This window comes from Salvelinus fontinalis, chromosome 35, assembly GCF_029448725.1.
Source record: "Salvelinus fontinalis isolate EN_2023a chromosome 35, ASM2944872v1, whole genome shotgun sequence".
Taxonomy (NCBI): Eukaryota; Metazoa; Chordata; class Actinopteri; order Salmoniformes; family Salmonidae; genus Salvelinus; species Salvelinus fontinalis.
Window position 1 is genome coordinate 29,647,045 of NC_074699.1, and position 21,225 is coordinate 29,668,269.

A 21,225-nucleotide genomic window follows, 5' to 3' on the forward strand; every position below is an offset into this window, starting at 1 on the left:
TGCAGGATGCGTTGCCTACTGGAGACATGGAGCCAGAGCATCAGTGGGTATTAATGCAGACAACTTCTCAGTATTGTGAGTTTGTTGTTCAAACCATGAAGGAAAATAATCTCCTAAAATAACCACATTTATGTTGATGTTAGCTATTTCACAACTTCTTTCATCTTCCTTTATTTACAGCAGCTAGTCATATCCAAGAAAGATAACATGCCTTACTAAATATTTCATGGAGATAAAAAGTGTTTAAAAGTTGCTGTGTCAGCCTACCATGCAAACTTTCCTCAAAGCCCCGATTCTCTGTTTGTCCAAAACTTTTCCTACCTAAAAGTAATTTTCTCTTAATGAGTTAGAACATTATGCGTTGCCTGGAACCCTTTAAATCATTCAGTTTGAGTGTAGTCTTCCATTAAATGTGATTCACAGGGTCCTTATGGTTGCTTATGGTTGAGGGCAGTGAATGATGTATGATTAATCCTGGCTCCCTTTGAAAACCATCGGCTAGCCCCGACCAATTTTCTAATTCAATTATCCTCGATAGTCTTGATTGAACCATCATGCAGACATTAAAGCATTCCACACTGAAATGTTTCACGAAAGGCACAAGAATAACCTGCCGTTGGGGCAGCAGGTAGCCTAGTGGTTAGAGCGTTGGGCCAGTAACCAGCAGGTAGCCTAGTGGTTAGAGCGTTGGGCCAGTAACCAGCAGGTAGCCTAGTGGTTAGAGCGTTGGGCCAGTAACCAGCAGGTAGCCTAGTGGTTAGAGCGTTGGGCCAGTAACCAGCAGGTAGCCTAGTGGTTAGAGCGTTGGGCCAGTAACCAGCAGGTAGCCTAGTGGTTAGAGCGTTGGGCCAGTAACCAGCAGGTAGCCTAGTGGTTAGAGCGTTGGGCCAGTAACCAGCAGGTAGCCTAGTGGTTAGAGCGTTGGGCCAGTAACCAAAAGGTTGCTAGAGTGAATCCCCGAGCTGACAAGGTAAAAATATTTTGTTCTGCTCCTGAACAAGGCAGTTAACCAACTGTTCCTAGGTCGTTATAAATAAGAATTTGTTCTTAACTGACTTGCCTAGTTAAATAACAGAGCAGCCTGGTGGATGCAGGGCCGGCTCTAGCCTTTTGGGGGCCCTAAGCATAATTTGGTTGGTTTTACAACTACTTTCCTGCAATTCTACACATTTTGCCATGACTTATACCATGTTAATATGATATCTGAGTGAGAATGACTAACAAAATCAATTGAGGCCCGCTGGGCATGTGCCCTGTGTGCCCGGTCGGTAATTCGACCATGATTATGATAAGATATACTTTATTAGTCCATGCAAGATGGAAATTAGTCTTCTGCTTTTATCGAACCTGAAATTACAAGAGAAAAACTGCTGATGCACAACCAAATTCTGAAATTGCACCTTGTGTTTTCTACTATTCTAACTCTCAACTGTAAGTTGGGGGGAGTGACGAGCTCTACAGCAGAGTCTCAGCACTCAATCGCTGGTTGAAAACTGTTTTCTGCCCCTCCCAAAAGATAGAATTTGTAGATAATTGGCCCTCTTTCTGGGACTCACCCACAAACAGGACCAAGCCTGACCTGCTAAGGAGTGACGGACTCCATCCTACCTGGAGGGGTGCTCTCATCTTATCTACCAACATAGATAGGGCTCTAACTCCTTTAGCCCCACAATGAAATAGGGTGCAGGCCAGGCAGCAGGCTGTTAGCCAACCTGCCAGCTTAGTGGAGTCTGCCAATAGCACAGTCAGTGTAGTCAGCTCAGCCATACCCATTGAGACTGTGTCTGTGCCTCGACCTAGGTTGGGCAAAACTAAACATGGCGGTGTTCGCCTTAGCAATCTTATTAGGATAAAGACCTCCTCCATTCCTGCCATTATTGAAAGAGATCGTGATACCTCACATCTCAAAATAGGGTTACTCAATGTTAGATCCCTCACTTCAAAGGCAGTCATAGTCAATGAACTAATCACTGATCATAATCTTGATGTGATTGGCCTGACTGAAACATGGCTTAAGCCTGATGAATTTACTGTGTTAAATGAGGCCTCACCTCCTGGTTACACTAGTGACCATATCCCCCGTGCATCCCGCAAAGGCGGAGGTGTTGCTAACATCTACGATAGCAAATTTCAATTTACAAAAAAAAAAAATGGCGTTTTCGTCTTTTGAGCTTCTAGTCATGAAATCTATGCAGCCTACTCAATCACTTTTTATAGCTACTGTTTACAGGCCTCCTGGGCCATATACAGCGTTCCTCTCTGAGTTTCCTGAATTCCTATCAGACCTTGTAGTCATAGCAGATCATATTCTAATTTTTGGTGATTTTAATATTCACATGGAGAAGTCCACAGACCCACTCCAAAAGTCTTTCGGAGCCATCATCGACTCAGTGGGTTTTGTCCAACATGTCTCTGGACCTACTCACTGCCACAGTCATACTCTGGACCTAGTTTTGTCCCATGGAATAAATGTTGTAGATCTTAATGTTCTTCCACATAATCCTGGACTATCGGACCACCATTTTATTACGTTTGCAATCGCAACAAATAATCTGCTCAGACCCCAACCAAGGAGCATCAAAAGTCGTGCTATAAATTCTCAGACAACACAAAAATTCCTTGATGCCCTTCCAGACTCCTTCTGCCTACCCAAGGACGTCAGAGGACAAAAATCAGTTAACCACTTAACTGAGGAGCTCAATTTAACCTTGCGCAATACCCTAGATGCAGTTGCACCCCTAAAAACGAAAAACATTTGTCATAAGAAACTAGCTCCCTGGTATACAGAAAATACCCGAGCTTTGAAGCAAGCTTCCAGGAAATTGGAACGGAAATGGCGCCACACAAAACTGGAAGTCTTCCGACTAGCTTGGAAAGACAGTACCGTGCAGTACCGAAGAGCCCTCACTGCTGCTCGATCATCCTACTTTTCCAACTTAATCGAGGAAAATAAGAACAATCCAAAATTTCTTTTTGATACTGTTGCAAAGCTAACTAAAAAGCAGCATTCCCCAAGAGAGGATGGCTTTCACTTCAGCAGTAATAAATTCATGAACTTCTTTGAGGAAAAGATCATGACCATTAGAAAGCAAATTACGGACTCCTCTTTGAATCTGCGTATTCCTCCAGGGCTTAGCTGTCCTGGATCTGCACAGCTCTGCGAGGGCCTGGGATCGGGAGAGACACTTAAGTGTTTTAGTACTATATCTCTTGACACAATGATGAAAATAATCATGGCCTCTAAACCTTCAAGCTGCATACTGGATCCTATTCCTACTAAACTGCTGAAGGAGCTGCTTCCTGTGCTTGGCCCTCCTATGTTGAACATAATAAACAGCTCTCTATCCACCGGATGTGTACCAAACTCACTAAAAGTGGCAGTGATAAAGCCTCTCTTGAAAAAGCTTAACCTTGACCCGGAAAATATAAAAAACTATCGGCCTATATCGAATCTTCCATTCCTCTCAAAAATTTTAGAAAAAGCTGTTGCGCAGCAACTCACTGCCTTTCTGAAGACAAACAATGTATACGAAATGCTTCAGTCTGGTTTTAGACCCCATCATAGCACTGAGACTGCACTTGTGAAGGTGGTAAATGACCTTTTAATGGCGTCAGACCGAGGCTCTGCATCTGTCCTCGTGCTACTGGACCTTAGTGCTGCCTTTGACACCATCGATCACCACATTCTTTTGGAGAGACTGGAAACCCAAATTGGTCTACACGGACAAGTTCTGGCCTGGTTTAGATCTTACCTGTCGGAAAGATATCAGTTTGTCTCTGTGAATGGTCTGTCCTCTGACAAATCAACTGTACATTTCGGTGTTCCTCAAGGTTCCGTTTTAGGACCACTATTGTTTTCACTATATATTTTACCTCTTGGGGATGTTATTCGAAAACATAATGTTAACTTTCACTGCTATGCGGATGACACTCAGCTGTACATTTCAATGAAACATGGTGAAGCCCCAAAATTGCCCTCGCTAGAAGCCTGTGTTTCAGACATAAGGAAGTGGATGGCTGAAAACTTTCTACTTTTAAACTCGGACAAAACAGAGATGCTTGTTCTAGGTCCCAAGAAACAAAGAGATCTTCTGTTAAATCTGACAATTAATCTTGATGGTTGTAAAGTCGTCTCAAATAAAACTGTGAAGGACCTCGGCGTTACTCTTGACCCTGATCTCTCTTTTGACGAACATATCAAGACTGTTTCAAGGACAGCTTTTTTCCATCTACGTAACATTGCAAAAATCAGAAATTTTCTGTCCAAAAATGATGCAGAAAAATTAATCCATGCATTTGTTACTTCTAGGTTAGACTACTGCAATGCTCTACTTTCCGGCTACCCGGATAAAGCACTAAATAAACTTCAGTTAGTGCTAAATACGGCTGCTAGAATCCTGACTAGAACCAAGAAATTTGATCATATTACTCCAGTGCTAGCTTCCCTACACTGGCTTCCCGTTAAGGCAAGGGCTGATTTCAAGGTTTTACTGTTAACCTATAAAGCGTTACATGGGCTTGCTCCTACCTATCTTTCCGAGTTGGTCCTGCCGTACATACCTACACGTACGCTACGGTCACAAGACGCAGGCCTCCTAATTGTCCCTAAAATTTCTAAGCAAACAGCTGGAGGCAGGGCTTTCTCCTATAGATCTCCATTTTTATGGAACAGTCTGCCTACCCATGTGAGAGACGCAGACTCGGTCTCAACCTTTAAGTCTTTACTGAAGACTTATCTCTTCAGTAGGTCATATGATTGAGTGTAGTCTGGCCCAGGAGTGTGAAGGTGAACGGAAAGGCTCTGGAGCAACGAACCACCCTTGCTGTCTCTCCAGGGCCGGTTCCCCTCTCTCCACTGGGATTCTCTGCCTCTAACCCTGTTACTGGGGCTGAGTCACTGGCTTGCTGGTGCTCTTTCATGCCGTCCCTAGGAGGGGTGCGTCACTTGAGTGGGTTGAGTTACTGACGTGAACTTCCTGTCTGGGTTGGCGCCCCCCCTTGGTTGTGCTGTGGTGGAGACCTTTGTGGGCTATACTCGGCCTTGTCTCAGGATTGTAAGTTGGTGGCTGAGGATATCCCTCTAGTGGTGTGGGGGCTGTGCTTTGGCAGAGTGGGTGGGGTTTATCCTTCCTGTTTGGCCCTGTCCGGGGGTTTCTTCGGATGGGGCCACAGTGTCTCCTGACCGCTCCTGTCTCAGCCTCCAGTATTTATGCTGCAGTAGTTTATGTGTCGGGGGGCTAGGGTCAGTTGGTTATACCTGGAGTACTTCTCCTGTCTTATCCAGTGTCCTGTGTGAATTTAAGTATGCTCTCTCTAATTCTCTCGTTCTCTCTTTCTCTCTGAGAACCTGAGCCCTAGGACCATACGTCAGGACTACCGGGCATGCTGACACCTTGCTGTCCCCAGTCCGCCCGGCCTTGCTGCTATTCCAGTTTCAACTGTTTCTGCCTGCGGTTACGAAACCCCTACCTGTCCCAGACCTGCTGTTTTCAACTCTTAATGATCGGCTATGAAAAGCCAACTGAGATTTATTCCTGATTATTATTTGACCATGCTTGTCATTTATGAACATTTTGAAAATCTTGGCTCTCTCTAATTTTCTCCTTCTCTCTTTCTCTCGGAGGACCTGAGCCCTAGGACCATACGTCGGGACTACCGGCCGTGGTGACTCCTTGCTGCCCCCAGTCCGCCTGGCCTTGCTGCTATTCCAGTTTCAACTCTTCTGCCTGCGGTTATGGAACCCCTACCTGTCCCAGACCTGCTGTTTTCAACTCTTAATGATCGGCTATGAAAAGCCAACTGAGATTTATTCATGATTATTATTTGACCATGCTTGTCATTTATGAACATTTTGAAAATCTTGGCTCTCTCTAATTTTCTCCTTCTCTCTTTCTTTCTCTCGGAGGACCTGGGCCCTAGGACCATGCGTCGGGACTGCCGCCCGTGGTGACTCCTTGCTGTCCCCAGTCCGCCTGGCCTTGCTGCTATTCCAGTTTCAGCTGTTCTGCCTGCGGTTATGGAACCGCCACCTGTCCCAGACCTGTTGTTTTTCAACTCTTAATGATCAGCTATGAAAAGCCAACTGAAAATTATTCATGATTATTATTTGACCATGCTTGTCACTTATGAACATTTTTGAACATCTTGGCATAGTTCTGTTATAATCTCCACCCGGCACAGCCAGAAGAGGACTGGCCACCCCTCATAGCCTGGTTCCTCTCTAGGTTTCTTCCTAGGTTTTGGCCTTTCTAGGGAGTTTTTCCTAGCCACCGTGCTTCTACACCTGCATTCTAGCTGTTTGGGGTTTTAGGCTGGGTTTCTGTACAGCACTTCGAGATATTATCTGATGTACGAAGGGCTATATAAAATAAAATTGATTGATTGATTAAGTTGAAACCCCTACTGAGTTCCTAAAATTATTTACATTTTATTTAAAAAATGTGGGTCGCGGGGCCTTTAGTGGTTGCTTATGTTGCTTATACCTAGGGCTGGCCCTGGCTGGACTGTAATGAGGACACAGCCTGATTCTGTGAGTGGTGAGCAGTGAGAAGCGGTACTGTCTTGACTGTGGGCTAGCTAGCAGCAGACTGGTGGGTCTTCGCATCACAGAGAGGGGAGTGGTCTTTTGGACAGCTCAGACATTTCCATCATTGACCGTAAGTAATTTTCTCTCGAGATGCAATCATGGCAGCATATTAATAATGATAGGATCATCTTAATATGGGGGAGTCTGGAAAAGACTTTAGCAGTTGTGAGCAACAAGATGATAAAACACACTGTAGTCTTGGCAAAACAATCTCATATTACACTATCCACCATCAAGTATTAACTAAAGAATATGATCTATGCTCCTTTCATCCTCGCTTTAACCATCCTTTTGAATGTTTTAATAAAGGAAAAGCATGATGGATTTAATGGATTTGCATGTCCAATTAAATCCATGTAGTTAGGCCAAAGAGGTGTCTTACAAAAGTTAAGAAATCCTAAGCCCCAAATTCTAATGAAAAATGCAAACTAGAAATAGAATTTCAGCAAGGCATGAACTGAGGAACACTTAAAACATGCCAACTTTAGCACCTAGAGGCTGACCAGCAGTGATTCATTTGTATCAAAAGACCTCTCACATATATTCCTGTCTAAAAATGTACTCAAGAGTGAATTCCTTGCCCCTCCAAGTGGTTGCAGTTCTCCCTTGATGAAAGGAACCAAGCTGGGTTACTTGTTCCATCCCAAGAGATTATATCATCTTTCCTTCCTGAGAGAAACACACATTTGCTCTCAGTAAATCGTATTATTCCAGTGAATCCTGCCCCACCACCCCACGGATGCGTTCCAAATGGCATCCTATTTCCTACATAGTGTACTACTTTTGACCAAAGCCATACGAGTCATGGTCAAAAGAAGTGCACTACACGGGGAATTCGGTGCCATTTGGGATGCACACTCTCACTCCAATAGACTCATTCTAGTTCATCTCTACAGACAGTATCCTGATGATTCTTAAATCAGATCAGAGTGCTGTCTGGGAGAATTCCCTCAATACCTGCAGGATTAAGACGCCGATTGTCTGCCTGCTGTCCTGACAATGCTGGAGGGAGATGCTGCTCCCAGGAGGTTCTCCTGAAGACAGACATGATGTAATCACTCTGCCTGCAGCGTTTAAACCTCTTTACCCTGGAAATGCTGCTCTGCTGCTGGCCCCTGTCTCATGTCAAGAGCACACATCACTTCTTTCTTAACATTACCAATAAAGGATAACATTTTTGCGGGACTAGTGGTGTTTTTCCCCGTTTTTCTGCTAGTAAATATATAGTGATTACTACTCAACTTCAGGGGAATGGTGTAGCTCATAAAAGTTCCAGACCTTATGAACTACCTCCTGTAAGGGCTGTCTCTCTCCTCATCCTCGGACGAGGAGAGGAGAGAAGGATCATCAGACCAAAATGCAGCAGTAGGGAAATAGGCCATCTCTTTATTTGAAAAAACTATAATGGCAACACGAAAAAACAAAACACTTTCAAAAATACAAAACCAGAAAACGACGTTGACGAAACCTGAACATAAACTTACATAACTAAACGTAAACTCACGGACAGGAAACAGACGACATCAAAATAAAAGAACAGCCAAACAGTCCCGTATGGTACATACATTCGACGACACAGGAGACAATCACCCACAAACAAACAGTGAGAACACCCTACCTAAATATGACTCCTAATTAGAGGAGAACGCAAAACACCTGCCTCTAATTAAGAGCCATACCAGGCAACCAAAACCAACATAGAAACAGATAACATAGACTGCCCACCCAAAACACATGCCCTGACCTAAACACATACAAAAACAACATAAAACAGGTCAGGACCGTTACAGAACCCCCCCCTCAAGGTGCGAACACCGGGCGCACCAGCACAAAGTCCAGGGGAGGGTCTGGGTGGGCAGTTGACCACGGTGGTGGCTCCGGCTCTGGACGCTGTCCCCACACCACCATAGTCACTCCCCGCTTCTGTCTTCCCCTCCCAATGACCACCCTAAAACTAACATCCCCTAAATGAAGGGGCAGCACCGGGACAAGGGGCAGCACCGGGACAAGGGGCAGCACCGGGACAAGGGGCAGCACCGGGACAAGGGGCAGCACCGGGACAAGGGGCAGCACCGGGACAAGGGGCAGCACCGGAACAAGGGGCAGCACCGGGACAAGGGGCAGCACCGGGACAAGGGGCAGCACCGGGACAAGGGGCAGCACCGGGACAAGGGGCAGCACCGGGACAAGGGGCAGGTCCCGGCTGAGATACTCTGGCAGATCCTGGCTGAGGGACTCTGGCAGGTCCTGGCTGGACGGCTCTGGCAGGTCCTGGCTGGACGGCTCTGGCAGGTCCTGGCTGGACGGCTCTGGCAGGTCCTGGCTGGACGGCTCTGGCAGGTCCTGGCTGGACGGCTCTGGCAGGTCCTGGCTGGACGGCTCTGGCAGGTCCTGGCTGGACGGCTCTGGCAGGTCCTGGCTGGACGGCTCTGGCAGGTCCTGGCTGGACGGCTCTGGCAGGCCCTGGCTGGACGGCTCTGGCAGGCCCTGGCTGGACGGCTCTGGCAGGCCCTGGCTGGACGGCTCTGGCAGGCCCTGGCTGGACGGCTCTGGCAGGCCCTGGCTGGACGGCTCTGGCAGGCCCTGGCTGGACGGCTCTGGCAGGCCCTGGCTGGACGGCTCTGGCTGGTCATGGCAGGACGGCTCTGGCTGGTCATGGCAGGACGGCTCTGGCTGGTCATGGCAGGACGGCTCTGGCTGGTCATGGCAGGACGGCTCTGGCTGGTCCTGGCTGGACGGCTCTGGCAGGTCCTGGCTGGACGGCTCTGGCAGGCCCTGGCTGGACGGCTCTGGCAGGCCCTGGCTGGACGGCTCTGGCAGGCCCTGGCTGGACGGCTCTGGCAGGCCCTGGCTGGACGGCTCTGGCAGGTCCTGGCTGGACGGCTCTGGCAGGCCCTGGCTGGACGGCTCTGGCAGGCCCTGGCTGGACGGCTCTGGCAGGCCCTGGCTGGACGGCTCTGGCAGGCCCTGGCTGGACGGCTCTGGCAGGCCCTGGCTGGACGGCTCTGGCTGGTCATGGCAGGACGGCTCTGGCTGGTCATGGCAGGACGGCTCTGGCTGGTCATGGCAGGACGGCTCTGGCTGGTCATGGCAGGACGGCTCTGGCTGGTCATGGCAGGACGGCTCTGGCTGGTCATGGCAGGACGGCTCTGGCTGGTCATGGCAGGACGGCTCTGTAGGGAGGAGAAGGAGAGACAGCCTGGTGCGTGGTCTAGGCACTGGCTGCGCCGGAGAGGAGGAAACAGCAGGAGAGAGAACCCGGAGAGACAGCCTGGTACGGGGGGCTGCCACCGGAGGACTGGTACATGGAGGTGGCACCGGGTCTACCGGACCGTGAAGGAGGACACGTGCTCTTGAGCACCGAGCCTCCCCAACCCCACCAGGTTGAATGGTCCCCGTAGCCCTGCCAGTGCGGCGAGGTGGAATAGCCCGCACTGGGCTATGCAGGCGAACCGGGGACACCACCTGTAAGGCTGGTGCCATGTACGCCGGCCCGAGGAGACGTACTGGAGGCCAGATACGTTGGGCCGGCTTCATGACATCCGGCTCGATGCCCAACTTAGCCCTCCCAGTGCGGCAAGGTGGAATAGCCCGCACTGGGCTAAGCACGCGTACTGGGGACACCGTGCGCTTTACCGCATAACACGGTGTCTTACCAGTACGACGCCTTCTACCTCCACGGTAAGCACGGGGAGTTGGCTCGGGTATCCTACCCGGCTTTGCCACACTCCTCGTGTGCCCCCCCCTCAAGAAATTTTTTGGTCTGACTCACGGGCTCCCAACCGCGTCGACGCGCTGCCTCCTCATACCAGCGCCTCTCAGCCTTCGCTGCTTCCAACTCCTCCTTGGGACGGCGATATTCCCCTGGCTGAGCCCAGGGTCCTCTACCGTCCAGGATCTCCTCCCAAGTCCAGGAGTCCTTTTTGCTCTGTTGAGCACTCCCTTGCCGCTTGGTCCTAGTTTGGTGGGTGATTCTGTAAGGGCTGTCTCTCTCCTCATCCTCGGACGAGGAGAGGAGAGAAGGATCATCAGACCAAAATGCAGCAGTAGGGAAATAGGCCATCTCTTTATTTGAAAAAACTATAATGGCAACACGAAAAAACAAAACACTTTCAAAAATACAAAACCAGAAAACGACGTTGACGAAACCTGAACATAAACTTACATAACTAAACGTAAACTCACGGACAGGAAACAGACGACATCAAAATAAAAGAACAGCCAAACAGTCCCGTATGGTACATACATTCGACGACACAGGAGACAATCACCCACAAACAAACAGTGAGAACACCCTACCTAAATATGACTCCTAATTAGAGGAGAACGCAAAACACCTGCCTCTAATTAAGAGCCATACCAGGCAACCAAAACCAACATAGAAACAGATAACATAGACTGCCCACCCAAAACACATGCCCTGACCTAAACACATACAAAAACAACATAAAACAGGTCAGGACCGTTACACCTCCTTACTTTATTTGGTATTGTGATGCCTGTTTTTGATTAGCCACACATATGGGAGCAGGGATTTATTTTAATAGGTAAATCGGCAGCATTGCTTTTAAGGGGAGCCCCAGTCAATCAGTGGTAAGTGTTTTGTATGTGGTGAAGTCATATGTTATTGTCGAATAACAATAGTTCGACCCCCTCGATGCATTCGCAGTGCACGCTAACCAAGGGGGCCAGGTGCACGGTGTTTCCTCCGACACATTGGTGTGGCTGGCTTCCGGGTTGGAGGCACGCTGTGTTAAAGAAGCAGTGCGGCTTGGTTGGGTTGTGCTTCGGAGGACGCATGGCTTTCGACCTTCTTCTCTCCCGAGCCCGTACGGGAGTTGTAGCGATGAGACAAGATAGTAATTACTAGCGATTGGATACCACGAAAATTGGGGAGAAAAGGGGATAAAAAAAAAATAACAATTTAAAAAAAAGTCTCCTATGACTGTGGATTGATACACTTCCACAAGTCCAAAGCCATTAGGATATGGTAGGGCCCAAACTGCAGTCTAGGGACCGTGGATCTGAAAGACAGAAATAATATACTAAACACTGTTTCTGAGGGACAATCGTCTTCATTTCCGTGTTTTCAAGAATACCACTCTCTTTTTGTTGTCTCATGAGAGCTCTTAGATAATAGCTGGTACAGTATATAAAACATGGTCTACTAAGTGACAAGGGCATTGTTGTTACCTGTTTTTACTCCATCCACCATTATAGGCATTCCCCCAGCCGTTTTGTTCTGTGTCTTGTATTCTACCTGATTCTGCCTGATCCTCCTCTAATAAAGGTAGTTGCGTAACACAGCATCACATCTTCCAGTCTAGCTGTTTATTGTCACTCTCACACCATAAAGTGCTGGCTTTATTGATTGTCATAATGTGATGTTGTCTGCATTGAATTTGTCCAATGTGTCCTTTTTCTGTACAGTGTTCAGTCTTGTCTCCCCGCTGTGCTTCCCTCAGTGAAGCTTATTGATTTGATTCTACTCATGGAACAATCAGGCAACAATATGCTGCATCATTTTTGGTCCTGGGCACATTTATTCCTGGGGTCTGCGACCTTTCAGTCAACAGACATAAAATGAAACATAACAGGATAATTATGCGACACCCCTGTGAACTTTAGTCAACAATGACAGCGGTAGACACGGGGGAAAAACAGCCAGTGTAAAAAAACACAAATAAACAAAAGGACTTTTTGACTAGTGAAGCAGTCCATGAAATTGAAGTTTGGAGAATTTAATGACTTTCTTTGTTCTTTTTGAACTGTGGGGGGAAAAAGGGAAAGTGGATTGTTGTTCCTCCCTTTCAAAGGTACTGAACCCTCCAATCAAACCATGCCTCATGCGTTGGACATATGTTGCCATTTAATGCTGTGCAGTTGGAGCTTATGTGTTAGCCATGGTAATTGGGAGGTATCAGCGGTATTAACTGTTTCTGGTCTCCCTAAAGCCCTGTCCATCCCCACAGCACTGCAGATGTCCAGCAGCTTACATAGTGTGTACCCAGAGGCCAAATACAAACCCTAGATAGGTGGGACTGTAGGCTGGTACAGTGAATGTGAAAGAGCCATATAGAAAGCATCAAAGTTTTGTCTTGTTAGATGTCTGCATTGTAAATTGCGGTCAAATATATTACAATTTTCTGCCATGTCCTGAGGGGGGAAAACAATAAATGAAAGAAAATAATCAAATTATCTGGAAAACATATTCATTTTTTAAAGTTACATCGAGTGCCATTTCTCCCCGTAGCTACTATTAATGTTTTAACTGGAAAGGAGCAAGAGAGATTCTTAAGGTATTCAGTGTTGTGGTGACCTCTGTGCAATCTAACTTGGCACTCTCCTCATTGGGTGGGAGGGGACATGAAACACTGTGTATGTTTTCCTTTTTTCCACAGGCATCTGTTGTGGCTGAGCAGTTCTTACAAGCACAGTTCTAATCCTGATACCGCCTAACGTACATGACAGCAGAAAGAAAGAGAGCTCAGCTAGTCCTTCTCAGCAGCTCACCTCCAGTCTGCAGACATGAATGACATCAAGTTGGCTCTGCTGGGCAGCGAGGGAGCAGGGAAATCAGGTAAGTGTCTGAATGAATAATGTATGTGTTTGCATCATTAAGTATTTCTTTAACTGCCTAGTTTCTTGTATTTGACTGTAGAGGCTTGCAAGGTCTCCTAAATGAACAGAATAATTGAACTGCTTATTTCTATGCTTTGCATATGAACGTGCAATTTCCCTCACTGTAAACAGTGTAACATTCTACAGTGTGTAGCCATGACCAGGGGGAAATGATCACCTAGACAGATAGAGATCGCTGCATGAGCTCCAAGCACAATGTTTTTAGATCATAACTCTAGAAGAGGAATGAAGTTGCTGGATTTACGTAAGGTTTTGGAGAGAGGAAATGAAGATTGATGGTTGGAACATGCGTCTAATTGATGAGGAATTATTTTTTCTTGTAAGGCAGGGGAAAGTGCGATCCCTCAGGCTAACTGGAACATATTCAACCAAGGTCTCTTGAGAGAGAGAAATGATACTGTGGTAGAAACTAATACAAGTAGATGCAGGAGAAAGCCCACTGCAGTGTTCAATCCACATGGAGGGGAGAGTGGAGAAGTGCAGAATAGGAAAACAGCACGACTGAACAACCCTGTTTTAGCTTACCAACCAACTGTTCAGGGTTCCACGACTAAGACCAAAGTATCCAAGCCTACATTCAACTATTTGTTGTTTACGTTTCCTGTATATTAATAAAACTGTCTTACACATGTCACATTTCTCCCTCTCCAGCTGTTCTGGTAAGGTTCCTGACAAAACGTTTCATTGGAGAGTATGCTTCCAATGCCAGTGAGTACACAGATTTCTCACCCATATTTAATGTAGGGTAGTAATGTTTTTACAATGTCATATAGATATGCTCTCAGGACAGAAAAATGCAATCTGTTGTATTCACAGTTACAGTCTGTTGCTACTGGCTGTTCACCATGTCATCAACTTAGGGAGTAAAACGTTGTATTACTTTATTACCCCTGGGAGTCTGACATGAAACACACATACTGCACAGTACAAGATCCACCAGGAAGTTAAGTATAGTTCACACAGGCATTATAATTGTGAGTGAATTTTAAGTAATCCTATACTGATTGGACTATTCAAATGATTCTTCAAGTTCACACACAGTACATACACCATGTGTTAAGACATGTTTTGGTTTAATGTGATATGCTTTGCCGAGGGTAACTTATAATTTCTGAATGAAGTCATTGGCATGATGACTTGTTCCCATTAGTCATCGCTTGTTTAACATGCTGGAAGATGGCTGCATTTGATGTTCCAGTTTACACAGGGGTATATGACTTCAGACCTTTCTTTTAAATTAATTAACTCAGTCTACTTCATCAGAACAATCACGGCCTGGATGTTTGAGGCTTACAGTAATCATTATTTCATGGGAGAAGTCTGTACATTACTATTTACATCAGATTTGAACTATTGCACGTTTCCTATTACAATAAGTATGTATTGAACTTGTGTTACAGACTCCTTATACCGTAAAAGGCTCTCCATCGAAGGAAGACTGTTACACTTGGAAGTATTTGATCCGTGTTCACAGGTATCTGATCTGTTCCCTGCATATATTCATATATTTTTAGCTCATGTCTAACATAGTAGTGTCTAATGGCATGGGAAATAGATTGTATGTTGTGTTCTGATGTGATTTATGATATTCACGGTAGATCAGAACACACTGTACACAATGATCAGCCCTTGGAAAGCTGAGACAGGCAGCACTAGAACATGTTGACTGCTTATGCAGCCGCATATGGTACCCTTTATTCCCAAATGTTGGGTTTTATTATGATCCCCCCCAGGCTCAGGTAACAGGATGTGCCATGTCTTCATCTATTCACTTTTTAGGGTCTGTGTGAGTGGTACTCTGCATTAGGGGTTCCCAAACTTTTTCACTCGTGCCCCCCCTTCCAGCATTAGGGAACATACCGCACCACCCGTGTGTGTGCACATGTGCCACGTCTATTTCTATGGGCACAAGCACTGTTAATGACACAAACTGTTCACACCCCTCTTGTTGGTGGAGAGAAGTTTGCAGGTTTATAGCTTATTTCCTGCAATTCTACACATTTTGTCATGTGGTGCAAAGAAAATGTAACGTAATGTAACAAATTTTCTTGCAATTCTAATGTGTCTAATGTCTATTGTGTATTCGTGATATTTGAGTGACAAAAATTACAACAATATCTATGGGTTAAAAAACATTAGCTGACATGGGCTAGTTGATCTGGACAATTCTGACAAGTTATAAATATCTCTCTAAGGTATGCAATGACTGACATGACAAGAGAAACTGATGATGCACTACCCTATTTCGAAATTGCCCCTTGTGCATTCTACTATTCCAACTTTCAGGAATAAGTTTAAAGCCAGACTGAGTTCCCCCCCTGCCAACCCCGGGACGCGCCCCACAGTTTGGGAACTACTGCTGTACAGTACATGTCTTTCTCTGGTCTATTTCCTGTTTTATGGAACAAAAGAAGTCATGCACTGTTGACATGTCTTTGATGGCTTTGACTTGCCCCCAATCCCTCTTTCCCCAAAACATGTGTACTGTAAATATTGGACTATAAATCGTGCCTTCCTGTATTACACTTATGCTCAAATATTTATTATATTCTACTGAACCATTTATTTTATGTTCGTATTCTTAACTTTTATTATTTCTTATTGTTGAGAAGGAACCTATAAGTAAACATTTCGTTGGATGGTGTATACCATTTGTATTCCGTACATAGGACTAATAAAATTTGAAACTATCATTTCTAAGGGTCAGTGCTATCCAGGATCCTTTGGACAACCATACCCTAAACCCTAACCTTAACCCCCACCCTTACCCATAACCATAGCCATAACCCTTACCTAACCCCAACCTTATCCATTTGAAAATGTCAACTTCAATGTCGTAGGGGACATCCCAAGGATTCCAGATAGCATGGACCAATTTGTAAGCTCCTGTGGCAAGTCTTTTTCAAGTTGACAAGATGGCGCTGACAGACACGGTTGCCCTGTTTCTAGCTCCTAGACAACTTTGTATAAGCACTTTGCTGCACCTTGCAACGACTCTCGTGGGTTGAAGAAGGAGACCAAGGTGCAGCGTGGTAGCCGTTCATGATTTTTAATAAAACTGAACACCGCAACAAAATAACAAAGTAAAAAACGAAAGCAAATAGTTCTGTCAGGCAACAAAACAGCTAAACAGAAAAGAACTCCCCACAAACCCCAAACGGAAAATCACAACTTATAGATGATCCCCAATCAGAGACAATGATAGACAGCTGCCTCTGATTGGGAACCACACATGGCAAAAACAACAAAGAAATAGAAAACATAGAATCTCCCTCGAGTCACACCCTGACCTAACCAAACATAGAGAATAAATAAGGATCTCTAAGGTCAGGGCGTGTCAGTACCCCCCCCCCCCCCCCCCCCCCCCAAAGGTGTGGACTCCGGCCGCAAACCTGAACCTATAGGGGAGGGTTCAGGTGGGCATCTACTCTCGGTGGGGGCTCCGGTGCAGGATGCAGACCCCGCCCCGCTTTAGGCTCCCCCCACTTCGGTGGCGCCTCTGGTGCAGGGATCGTCGCCGGGACCTCCGGACCGCGGATCATCGCCGGAGGCTCCGGACTGCGGACCGTCGCCGGAGGCTCCGGACTGGGGACCGTCGCTGCAGGCACCTTGCCATGGATTGTCACTGGAGGCTCCGTGCCATGGATTACCACTGCAGGCTCCGGGCCATGGATCATCACTGGAGGCTTCGTGCCATGGATCATCACTGGAGGCTTCGTGCCATGGATTATCACTAGAGGCTCCGGGCCATGGATTATCACTGGAGGCTTCGTGCCATGGATCATCACTACAGGCTTCGGACCATGGATCATCACTGGAGGCTTCGTACGTGGAGCCGGAACAGGTCTCACCGGACTGAGGAGACGTACTGGAAGCCTGGTGCGGGGAGCTGCCACAACACGTCCTGGCTGGATACCCACTCCAGCTCGGTGAGTGTGAATGTGGAGAGCTGGCACGGGACGCACTGGGCTATGAAGACGCACTGGAGGCATAGTGCGTAGAGCCGGTGCAGGATATGCTGGGCCGTGGAGGCGCACTGGAGGTCTGGAGCGCAGAGCTGGTGTAACAGTTTAACTTTAGTTAAACTACTTAGTTAAACTACTACTTCAAGGTCTTAGAGCAAGTGACGTCACCGATTGAAAGGCTATTAGCGCACACCACCGCTAACTACCTAGCCATTTCACATCCGTTACACTCACCACCTTTCGGCCTCCTCTTTTTCCGCAGCAACCAGGGATCCGGGTCAACAGCATCAATGTAACAGTTTAACTTTAGTCCGTCCCCTCGCGAACCAGGGACCCTCTGCACACATCAACAACAGCCACCCACGACGCATCATTACCCATCGCTCCACAAAAGCCGTGGCAAGGGGAACCTGCAAGGGGAACCACTACTTCAAGGTCTCAGAGCAAGTGACAACACCGATTGAAAGGCTATTAGCGCGCACCACCGCTAACTAGCTAGCCATTTCACATCCGTTACACTGGCACAACGCGTCCTGGCTGAATCCCCCCTGTAGCACGACAAGTGCGGGGAGCTGGAACAGGCCGCACTGGGCTGTGCTGGTGAACTGGGGATACCGTGCGTAGAGCTGGCGCAGGATATCCTGGACCGAACAGCATCAGCACACCGGTAAACAATGACAAACAACAATTAATGCTGAAGCGGGGAACAGAGCGGGGAACCAGACAGATATAGGGGAGTCCAGGTGAGTCCAATAATCGCTGATGCTTGTGACGGGGGAAGGCAGGTGTGTGTAATGATGGTGGCAGGAGTGCGTAATGCTGGGGAGCCTGGCACCTTTGAGCGTCGGGGAGAGGGAGCAGGGGTGACAATTTCCCATGTAAAATAACCTTTGAGTGACCAAAACATAATTCATAATTTTTTCGCCATTAGTTTCCATAAGTCAGGTAGGATGTGTGAGGATGTGTTTGTGATCTGTTGTCCACCCCCCTGTCCCCTGCCCTGTCAGAGTGGAGAGAGCAGATGTATCCTGGAAGAGCCGGTGGAGTGGGCCGATGGATTTCTCGTGGTGTACAACATCAGTGACCGAACGTCCTTCCTCAACGCCCAAAACATCCTATGTCAGATCAAAGATGCCCGCGGAGAGAGCTGCAAGGGGTGAGTGACTGTGACCTGCGACCCAGGGCCTGATACCTACCGGAGGAAAGGGATTGGGCTTTGATGAATTAATGATTCCCATTCCTGGACTGATGTTTAGGCTATCAGGGGAGCACACACCAGTTAAAGTGGCAGATTCCAACATGATTTTAACATTGTTGTTACCATAGAGAAAATAGAAGTCAAAGTGAACACATAAGGCAGCTGTCTGTGATAGAAGTGTGGGCTGTTCCTTCTCGATAAACATGTTTTGTAGGATTTACAACCTCATGGCTCGCCTTAGTTAATTATGAGTAAATTATTTCTCATGCTCAATGGAATTTGCCCCAGAATGGCTGTACCAAATTTTATCAGAGGCGTTAATTAAAACATGATTAAATACTAGAGGAACTATTGGGATTCCACTGGACATTTGTTACAGGACTTTAAGTGAAAGTAGTTTGCAGCCAGTCGACTGCCGCTGTGTGGAAGCGTGAGCTGGGACAGCTTGAGATGATAAAGACTCACATATGGCTCACAAAATGACATGGGTAATCAGGCCCAAATTGTGTAGCGGGATTTTACTTCAGCCGGGTCCTGATGGTTTGACACTCCATGAAATAGATGTGAAGCAGAAGTCACCCTCACTGTATATCAAAAGAGCACTTTGGGCGAGGGCCTGTCTGCATTATATAAACTCTCCGTAACTTCACTGAAGCCACCACTTGGCCTACTTGGTTCGTTTTCCTTTGGTACTTGGGCTGCTTCTGTAAACATTGCACTAGTTTACAAAGCCTTACTAATTCAGATGAACGTGATGAACGTCAGATGAAATTTATGATGAATCAGCAGAAACACATATTTTGATAAAGTTTATGGCCATTTTAAGGAACGTTTAAGGGAGATTTTTGACCGTGCCTGTTTTGGACAGAGAGATGGACAAGATGGACATCCCAATCTGCCTGGTGGGGAACAAGCAGGACCTGTGCCACGCCCGTCAGGTGTTTGAAGAGGAAGGCCGTGCCTTGGCTCAGGAGCACAGATGCCACTTCCAGGAGGTGTCTGCAGCAGAGGACTACCTGGAGATATCCAACCTCTTCACCAAGCTCATCCGCCACGTCATGGATCACCTGAAGTACCGGGCCGACCGCCGCCGCTACAGTGGTTCTAAGTCCATGGCCAAGCTTATCAACAATGTCTTCGGTAAGAGGAGGAAATCTGTCTGAAGGTGGGGGTGCTCATGTGGACGTTGATGGGATGTTTGATTGGGATGACTTGTGTTTATATAGACATGTTGTGGACGCCTGGGTTGTTGATTCTGATGAACACTTCAGGGACAGGGACAGCTCTGTAAGTGTGAATGACACACGTCATAGTCCAGACTTTACAGTGGTGGAAAAAGTACTCAAATGTCATACTTGAGTAGAAGTAAAGATACCTTAATAGAAAAGTAAAAGTCACCCAGTAAAATACTACTTGAGTAAAAGTCTAAAAGTATTTGGTTTGAAATATACTTTAGCATCAGAAGTAAAAGTTAAAGTATTAATCATTTCAAATTCCTTATATTATGCAAACCAGATGGCACAATTTTTAAATATTGTTTTAATTACGGATAGCCAGAGGCACACTCCACCACTCATTAATTTACAAATGTGGCATTTCTGTTTAGGTGGTCTGCCAGATCAAAGGCAGTAGCAATGACAAACAATGTTCTCTTGATAAGTGTGTGAATTGGATAATTTCCTGTCTAAATGTAATGATTACTTTCAGGTATCAGAGAAAATGTATGGAGTAAAAAGTACATTATTTTCTTTAGGAATGTAGTAAAGTAAAAGTTGTCAAAAATATAAATAGTAAAGTAAAGTACAGACACCCCAAAAAACAACCTAAGTAGCACTTAAGTCACTTTGCCATTCAGATCTTCTTACGTTTTTATTTTTCCTTCTTGATATTCTAAATCCCATGTTGCCAGTAGAGTATCCTTCAACACTTAAGTTCCTTTACTAATTACAAACTATTTCAAGGAAAATTACTTTCCAAAAGTTGTTTTATGGATCTAAGAGCACAACATATTTGAGTTTGCATCAAGGAATGTGCACCAATGTCTTAACGTACATTCCACCTCTCAGAGGGGGCAGTAATAAGGTGAGAATTACGGGTAAATTGGCTCACTAACAATATCTTATGGCATATGAATTCGTATAAATCTCTATTGAATTTCTGTTGTGGCAGTATTAAATGGGCTGTTTCTAATTTTAAGCTGTAACAATGGGTAAAATTGCTTTTCCGTGGATAGGAACGTAAGCAGCTAGTATATTCATTCCCTACATAGTAGTAAAGGAATGTGCAGCTATTTTCTTTGCATGTACATATTCTGTTGATTTCCTGTATTCAATGTGTTTGCTGCTGTATTACTTTGGATAGTACGAGCAAATGTCTGTGATTGTGTTATGCATAAAAACAAACGTTCCCTCTCATTCTTGTTTCTAGTTGAAAATTACCCACTGGGCACAGACGTAAATTCAATGTCTATTCCACGTTGGTTCAACGTGATTCAACCAGTGTGTACCCTGTGGGTGATTATGCCTGGTGTGGACCAACTTGCAATTAAAGAGCTAGTTGGGGGTATGAGTATTGTGTGAATTATTAAATGAACTAAATAATGTCCCATTTGTATTATGTGGTTTAAAGTCAATGATTCAGCTACACTCCAATAGTTTGTTCTGGTGAAACACCTTGCTTTTTTTCATCCAATAATTATGTTGAATAGTGCTTTGAATATGAATCAAATGCAAAACAACCCACAATTAGCATACCAGTCATTGCTTTGGAGTCTCATTAAAACCGACTGTTGGTAGGGTAATGTGTATACAACCCAGCTCAGACCTGCAAGGCTT

The 21,225-nt window shown here is 46.1% G+C and overlaps 1 protein-coding gene across 1 annotated transcript; it reads left to right on the forward strand.

Annotated features, from left to right (window-relative positions):
* Positions 1-12,958: 12,958 nt before the first annotated feature.
* Positions 12,959-20,954, forward strand: LOC129834709 (ras-related and estrogen-regulated growth inhibitor-like protein). Its single transcript, XM_055899943.1, has 5 exons — positions 12,959-13,166; positions 13,880-13,936; positions 14,629-14,702; positions 18,201-18,349; positions 19,260-20,954. The coding sequence occupies exons 1-5, from the start codon at positions 13,115-13,117 to the stop codon at positions 19,552-19,554; spliced, it is 627 nt and encodes a 208-aa protein (XP_055755918.1). The 5' UTR covers positions 12,959-13,114; the 3' UTR covers positions 19,555-20,954.
* Positions 20,955-21,225: the final 271 nt, after the last annotated feature.